General features: G+C 39.3%; 1 protein-coding gene across 2 annotated transcripts in view; it reads right to left on the bottom strand.

Annotated features, from left to right (window-relative positions):
• SPTLC3 (serine palmitoyltransferase long chain base subunit 3) overlaps positions 1–8,957 on the bottom strand; it is a 166,784-nt gene that overhangs the window by 115,943 nt on the left and 41,884 nt on the right. The window contains exon 1 of one of the 2 annotated variants that reach the window (XM_043479500.1): positions 5,610–5,789. The exons of the other annotated variant lie outside the window; for it this stretch is intronic. Within the exon in view, the coding sequence (XP_043335435.1) occupies positions 5,610–5,726 (117 nt within the window). The 5' untranslated portion in view covers positions 5,727–5,789. Of the gene's footprint in view, positions 1–5,609; positions 5,790–8,957 lie in introns of those variants that run through there. 2 annotated transcript variants of the gene reach the window in all.

The raw sequence follows: 8,957 nt of genomic DNA on the forward strand, positions 1-8,957 counted from the left end.
CCTCCAGTGCGGGAGATGCAGGTTTGACCCCTGGTTTGGGAAGATCCCCTGGAGGAGGAAATGGCAACCCACTCTAGTATCCTTGCTTGGGAAATCCTATGGACAGAGGAGCCTGACAGGCTACAGTCCATGGGGGTTTGCAAAAGAGTCAGACACGACCTAGAGACTAAACAACAACAACACACTAAACAACAACAAAATAAATGTTGACCTGAAAACTCACCATGGGTGGTTATAATCTGATTTTACTAATGGTCTTATTTTACAAACTATTTCTCAAACTTTGATTTTGAAGTTTTTTCCCCAAATCTAGATGCAATAGTGGAAAATATGCCTTTCTTGTGAGGGTGCATTTGATTTTGAGAAGCAGCCAGGAGGTATTTGGAACCAAGCTTGGTTGGGGAGTCCGAGGATACTACTGCTGGTGACCCCTGCTGCCTTAAAGGCAGCCTTTAAAGCTGGTGATTTCCAGATGGATTTAATGAAGAAAGTGAGGGGGTGAGCTGTGCTGATACCTGAAGGAAGAGGGATCATTCTGAGCAGAGGCAAAGGCAAAGGAGAAATCCTTGCGGTAGATGTGAGGGGCTGTGTTTGAGGAAGAGGAAGAAGCTTGTGGAACAGGGGCAGGGCTCATTGAGGGGGCGGTTCTGTAGCACCTCGAGGACTTCTGGCTCTTACTCTGAGCGAGAAACGAAAGCGTTAAAGGCTTTCGGCCAGAGATGCTCATGTGAACCGACTTGGGTTTAAAAAGATCATGTTGGTTGTTAACTGAGAAGAGAATGAAGGGACTGAACCGTTCCCACCCCACAAGCTGCTGGCTAATATGTTGGGTTCCCAGGGAAACTCTCTCATTTTGGACCCACCCAGACCCAAACAGGAAGCCCAGCACTGGGCTGTCTGTTTGCTTTGGACAAAACCATGCCTCACACCCAGTGACCTTCCTCAACCCCATCCTTCAAAACACTCCGGAGAAAGTCACGCTGCACCAATCCTGCTGTTGTTTTAGAACTGCCAAGTATGGATAAGAAAGAGCAAGCTTTAAGTCATGCAAACATTTGGAGATTTATGTCCAAATTTTCTAGTTACAGTTTGCTGAAACGTTTTTGTTATATGTGGGAGTAAAAATCTCTGGGGATGAGCCAGAAATATCTGGGCTTTACTTGTAGGGCTCTGGGACTACCTGGGTCTAACGGAAGCATGGTATTGCAACTGATAAGTCTTATACCAGGAGGGGCCACAGGGACTGAGACACACAGCTGTTCTTGAAGTTTTTAAAATCCCTGACAATGCTTGATATGCCTTTGATTATATTTTCTGACATCCTATTCTGGATTTAGCAAAGTTGGGCCATGACATCACTGAGAAAGTACTATAGCTGGAGATCTTTAATACACTGCAATTCAACTCTAAAGTTGCCTTTAAAGGGTTAAAAGAAGAATTGAAGCAAAATATTGAAACCTTGTATCTGTCTGAGTTGTCTTTTTTCCTTGTTAGTGTCTTGATTATTAGTCAAGTCTGTTGAGATAGCAAGTGCTCTGGGTCTGAGATTTTTTTAGTGCTCTTTTGGAGGGAGATTTTGCTTTTTTTTTTAAAATCTTTTCACTTAGTATTACTAACTCAGTCCTCAAGTGATGGGTGTGCCGCTGCCATTCCTGTATCTGACCAAAGAAGAAATTTGAGATTATCCTGGTTTCTTCCTCTGTCTTATTTTCCATATACTCAACAACCAAGACTTGTTGATTATACCTCCTAAATATCTTTATAACCAGCTTCCTTTTCTTCATTCCATCTGCCTCTTCCCCAACTCAAGCACATATTATCTCCTTCCTAGATTATTATAAGGATTTTTATTGTCACATTGCTTCTAGTCTTGAGTCAGAATTCCATCTCTGCCATTTATAACATTTTCTAAAGTTCTCTGTCCTCTTCACACCCTTTTTCTTTTTCTCTTCCATAGACCTTCCCTGGGAGGTCACATCCACTCCTATGGTTTTGATTAATTTAATATGCTCCAGTGTACTGAAGATGCTACAGCATCCATCTCAGACTTTTCTCTGGAAGTCTAGACCTCTATATCTGGCTGTCGATTCTTTCAACTCAGCTTGTTTCAAAGTGAATTGATCACGTTCCCCTCCAACTCCATCTTCCTTCTCTATTCCCCATCTCAATGTGATACTGCCTTCTTTGTATCCAGTTGCCCAAGTTGTAGCCCAAGTGTGGGCTTTGATTTGTACATCTCTGTAATTCCCCAAGTCAAATCAATCATCCCTAACTCTACCTCTTTTTTTTTTAAACTGAAGTATAGTTGATTTACAATGTTGTGTTAGTTTCAGGTTTAAGCAAAGTGATCCAGTTATACAGAATAGATATAGATCTATCTATCTAATTAGATATTCTTTTTCAGATTTTTTCCATTTAGATTATTACAAGATGTTGACTATATTAATACTTCCCCGTGCTATGGAGTAGGTCCTTGTCATTTATCTAGTTCGTATACAGTAGTGTGTATCTGATAATCCCAAACTTCTCTGTTATCCCTCCACTCTCCATTTCTTCTTTGGTAACCATAAATTTGTCTTTTATGTCTGTGAGTCTATTTCTGTTTGTAAATAACTTCATTTGTATCATTTGTTTAGATTCTACATATAAGTTATATTATGATATTTGTCTGTCCAACTTACTTCACTTACTATGATAGATTTTAGGTCCATCCATGCTACTGCAAATGGGAATGATTTCATTCTTTTCTCTGGTGGGGTAGTCCTAATTCCAACCCTTAAGCATCTCTTGGTCTGTCTCTCATCACCTACCACTAACCTGGGCCCAGCCCAAGGTATCATCTAGAATTTTTATCAACTTGGACTTCTGCCTTAGCCTCTTCATTGGATTTTTTTTTTTTTTTTTGGTCCCTGTGTTGTCCCTCCTGCAATCCATTTTTTACATTGCAGTAAACATGATCTTTCTAATCTGCAAATCTGCATTCCTCTGCCTGAAATCCTTCAATGCCTTCCCATTGTTCTTATAACAAATGTCTATGGCTTATAAAAACCCCTTATAATAAGGTCTCTGCTTGCCTCTCAAGCAGTCTTTCTCCCCACGTAATCCCACTCTCACAACATTCTGATCATTCAAATTCCTCAGTTTCTTAAACGTTCAATGCTTTCTCTTATCTCTGGGCCACTTCACACATTTCCTTTCCCTGAAGACTCCTTCCAGCTCATCTTGCCGCATGCATTGCCTTATTACTTACTTTTCAGTCTTTAGATGTCAATTTAAGTTTCTCTTCCCCCCAGCAGGCTTCACTGAACACCAAGTCCAGGTTAAATGTTTCTATTCTTTGCCTCCTTGATGCCATCTACTTACCTCTATGATACCTCTTATCAAATTCCTCTGCAATTGCTTCTTTTGTGGTTAGCTCTCCAAAACCATTATCTGCCTTAGTTATTTCTATATTTCCAGACTGTTGTATAGTGCCTGGCACAAAATACACACTCCAAATGAATCTGACTTGCTTGACACAAGCAGCCCTCTTATGTCAGGGAATGTTTGACGGGAGGATTCCTACGTGCTGTCTCTCATGAGTCCTTTGTCCCTCTTCAAGTGGAACAGCACGCTGCTCCCAGGGACTGAGGTCATTATGTGAGGCAAGCATGGGTCTCCTTTAGTAAACATTCTCCTTAGGACAAAACAGCTTAATCTCCTTCCCCTTACTTGAGATATGGATGTGTCCTGACCTTGTGACTAACGTTACCCCTTGGTCCCTTGATAACGGTTGCTGTACGTTTGGTTTTCTGATCTCTATCATTCCCGAAAGAAGTTTCTTGTACTGCAGCCTATATATACTCATAGAAAAATCATTAAAGCACCTTTGCTCCATCAGAGCTTAGGTCCCCGGGTCTTTTTGTCTCTCTCTCTCTCTCTCTTTCTCTCTTTCACTTTCTTATCGTCGACTCCGCACCACAAGGTTCCGCTCCATTAAAGGACCCCAACACTCTTAGAGTGTCTTCCTTTGTACCTTGCCCAATAGGCAAAGACCTGCTCACCATTAAGTCCCAGCATAACGCCTTCCTAACTTCCTAAGAGAATCACAGGGCATAGATCCCTGTTTCCCATATCAACTTCCTCCTCCTCATCACTTTTTATCATTTGCTTTGCTCATGAGTCTTTTTTTCCATACCAGACTTCAAATTTTCTGCTGGAAGGACCTATATTTTCTTCTCCATTAGTCCCCATTACTTGGTATAGGGGCTTCCTAGTTGGCATTAGTGGTAAAGAATTCGCCTGCCAATGCAGGAGACATGAGATGTGGGTTCAATTCCTGGGTCAGGAAGATCCCCTGGAGGAAGACATGGTAACCCACTCAAGTATTCTTGCCTGAAGAACCCCATGGACAGAGGGGATTGGCCAGCAGCAGTCCATGGAGTTGCAGAGTCTGACGTGACTGAAGTGACATAGTATGCATGCTCTTGGTATAGAACATATGACTTAATACTTGCTAAAGGTAAGAGAGAGTTCAACAGTCAAACTGGGCCTGATTTTCCCCTGAAGATATGCTTAACTTAATTACAATTTGGTAATTTCAAAATAAGTGTTCTACATGACCTGTTCATGGTTACGTTGCTATAATAAGAGTTTAGCTTGCTATGGGTACTGGTCAGTAAGTTATAGGATTTGAGATTCTCCTATTACATGTGTCATTGATGCTTTACTTAGATGTGTTCAAGGCTCCGTCATGTGGAATAATCTGCAGCCACAATTGTATATTTTAAAGCAAGTTTTAGGAAAAAGAGATTCATGGCATCGTATATCATTCGAACCAATTTTGGAAAACATTGTAAAAGGACACAGGCTCTTCACAGATGCCTGTATATTTTCCAAGTTGCCCTGTTAGCTCTATGTGAAAAGAAGATGATGTAGACATTTATACATTCACTATTGAAAATATCCAGATCAGTGGGTCTACACTGAGGGTGATATTCCACTTTGGAAGGCATTTGGCAATGTCTGGAGACATTTTTGATTGTCACAAGTATGTGGGAGAGTTCTAATTGCATCTTGTGGGTCAAGGTCAGGGATGCTGTTAAAAATCCTGCAATGCCTCCCACATTAAAGAGTAATCCAGTTTGAGGTGTCAGTAGTGCCAAAGTTGAGAAACTGTGACCTAGGTGAAATAAAAGTCTCACCTGTCACTCAAGCACACTTTCCTATTCCAGGATAGAATATAAATAATACTCAGCTTACAACCAGAAGACCAGAATACAGTCCCATTCATACTCTCACTTTCCTATTTTGACTTTTCACCTCTAACATGCTGTTTTGATATCTATCTCATGGGATTGTTTTAAAAATTATATTTATGACAATGTATATGGAAACCTTTAGTTTGGCCTGGCAACTAGTAATTGCTCAATAAATATTGTAAAGAAAACAAGTCCATGAATACATGGGTAACTTTGGGGGGTTTTACGGGGTGCAGGGGAATAGAATTTGCCTTGAGTTGTTGCTGAGCATATCACTCTTCTCAGGATCTGTACATGCATTACCACTTGTGAGAACACTTCAGAGAAGAATTGGCATTGACAAAGACTCATGGAGCTGCTCATGCGTACCTTTTGTTCTTCTCTCTCCACGGCTGCATTGCATTTTTCTATTCCCGAGTTCCTCAGAAAGTCCCTGAGATAGCCAAACAGCGTTCCAATTCCATATCCCAAGTAAGTGAAAACCATAACATGAAGAGGTGCTTCCTCAAAGGATTCCACAAATGGCTTGCAAAAATTTGAATTTCCATTTTGCTGAAAAGACAAATGGAAATGGAAAATTAGCACTCTTCCATTACAATGAACCATGATACTGAAAATTTTGAACTTTCAATCTTTTACATGTCAAAGAGCACATTTAAGATTATGAAAATACTTGGAGAAAATTGGAAGTCGATCACCGAAGAAGGTAATCAGCAATGTACATTTTATTCCACAACTCTTAAAGAAATAATTGATTCAGGCAAAAATTATGAACAGATTCTAAATCCATTAAGTGAAAAATTAGTGAGGAATAGGGTTTTTGCAAGATACCAAAGTACCACCCTGTAAATTACTCCTTAATCACAAACCTGGGATTACAGTCTTAATCAGGTAATCAAATTACATCAGAGATGTTAGGACAACTCACCATTCTATACTCTTATCATGATGTAATATTCAATATACTGATGACATATTTAAGCTGAATTTAGTGAAACTCTAATATCTAAATTCCATTTTACAAGAAATATCAGGTAAATAACTTCATGATGAGATAATCAGATAATCCACAATATGGGACTTTCTATGTGACAACTGACTTGTGTTTTGTTTTGTTTTTCAATTTTTATTTGTTTATTTGCAGGATCTTTCACTGTGGTGCACTTGTGGAGCTCAAGCGTAGTTGCTCCACAGCATGTGGGATCTTAGTTCCCAGAACAGGGATCAAACCTGCATGCCCTGCATTGCAAGGCAGATTCTTATCCACTGGACCACCAGGGAAGTCCCATGACTTGGTTTTTAAAAGCAAAACATAAACAAGTGGGACTACATGAAACCAAAAATTTTTGTTCAGCAAAAGAAATGATCAACAAAATGAAAAGTCAACCTACAGAATGAGAGAAAATATTTGCAAACCACATAAGATAAATAAATATTTGCAGATCACACCTGATAAGGGGTTAATAATAATAACCCCTCATTCAACTCAAACAATTCAATCAAAAATGGGAAGAGGGCCTGAATAAATAAAGAAGACATCCAAATAGCTAACAGTTCCATGAAGATGTGTTCAACGTCATTAATCATCTGGGAATGCAAATCAAAGTCACAAAGAGATATCACCTGGCATGTGCAGACATGGCTGTTATTACAAAATAAAAGAGAGAGAGAGAGGTAACAAGTGTTGATAAGGATGTGGAGAAAAGGGAACGTTGTACACTGCTGGTGGGAATGTAAATTGGTACAATCAATATGGAAAACAGTGTGGGGGTTCCTCCAAAAATTAAAAGAACTCCTATATGATCCAGCTATCCCACTTCCGGGTGTATATTCCTAGGAAGTGAAATCGGTATGTTGAAGAGATATTTGTATTTCCATGTTTATTGGAACATTATTCACAATAGCCAAGACGTAGAAACAATCTGTTGATCAAAGGATGAATGAATGAGGAAAATGTGGCTGTGCATACACACATGGTAAATATCATTCAGCCACACACACAAGAAAATTCTGTCATTTGTGACAATGTGGATGAACCTAGATTACATTATACTGAGTGAAATAAGCCAGACTCAGGAAGACACATGCTGCATGATCTCACTTACATGTGGAATCAAAAAAAATTGAGCTCACAGAAATAGAGAGTAAACTGGTGACTTCCAGACCATGGGTGGGATAAATGGTGAGATGCTGGTCCAAAGGTACACGTCTTCAGTGATAGGATGAAGAAATTCTGGGGCCTGCTGTACAGCATGGTACCTATAGGTACTAATATTGTATAGCATACTTGAATTTGCTAAGACAGTAGATCTAAAGTGTCCTCATCTCACACACACATACACTCACACGCATAGCTAGGTGAGATGATAGGTATGTTAATTAGCTTCACTGTGGTGATAATTTAATAATGTATACATATGTTTACAATGTATACATTATAATGTACACAATAATGTATACAATAATAACTTGTATACCTCAAATACATACAATTATTATTTATTAACTACACCTCAGTCAAGCTGCGGAGAAAAGAATGAAGGGTGGGAGAGGGGACTTAAGAGACTGAAGTGGGGCTTCCCTGGTGGTCCAGTGGCTAAGACTCCACGCTCCCAACGGAGGGGCCCGAGTTCGATCCCTGACCAGGAAACTAGATCCCACATGCCACAACTAACACCCAGGGCAAACAAATAAATTAAATAAATAAATCAACATTAAAAAAAAAAAAAAGAGACTGAAGTGTACTGTATGTTTTTCCACTAGATCCTCTTTTAAAAAAAAAAAAAAAAATGGTAAGAGGACATATTTTTAAACAAATGTGGACAGGAAGTGTATATTTTTGAGGATTTGTTATTTTTGTTAGGAGTGATGGTAGTTATATAGTTGTGTGAGAGGATGTTTTAATCTTTGTTAATGCATGCTGAAGGCTTAAGGAGGGTGAAGAGTTATAACTGTTCTCTTTCAAATGGTTCATCAAAAATTAAACACATACATAAAGCAATTTTGGGAGAATGTTGAATCTAGATGCATTAGAGGCTATACTGGGGATTGTTAGATAATTTTTTCACTTTTCTGCATGCTTGAAATTTTTCTTAGTAAAAAGTTAATGAAAATATTTCTCTAGAGGGTCAGCAGTAAAAAAAGCTACCTGAAAAGCAGGAGCGGCAGGTTTGATCCTGGATTGGAGTAATCTTTCTTTTTTCTTTTTTGGTGTTGTCAATATTTTTTTTTATTTATCTATTTTTCCATTTATTTTTGTTAGTTGGAGGCTAATTACTTTACAATATTGTAGTGGTTTTTGTTATACATTGACATGAATCAGCCATGGATTTACATGTATTCCCCATCCCTATCCCCACTCCCACCTCCCTCCCCACCCCATCCCTCTGGGTCTTCCCAGTGCACCAGGCCCGAGCACTTGTCTCATGCATCCAACCTGGGCTGGTGATCTGTTTCACCTTTGATAATATACATGTTTTGATGCTGTTCTCTCGAAACATCCCACCCTCGCCTTCTCCCACAGAGTCCAAAAGTCTGTTCTGTACATCTGTGTCTCTTTTTCTGTTTTGCATATGGGGTTATCGTTACCATCTTTCTAAATTCCATATATATGCGTTAGTGTACTATATTGGTCTTTATCTTTCTGGCTTACTTCACTCTGTATAATGGGCTCCAGTTTCATCCATCTCATTGGAACTGATTCAAATGAATTCTTTT

Source organism: Cervus canadensis, chromosome 10 (genome assembly GCF_019320065.1).
Source record: "Cervus canadensis isolate Bull #8, Minnesota chromosome 10, ASM1932006v1, whole genome shotgun sequence".
Lineage (NCBI taxonomy): Eukaryota > Metazoa > Chordata > Mammalia > Artiodactyla > Cervidae > Cervus > Cervus canadensis.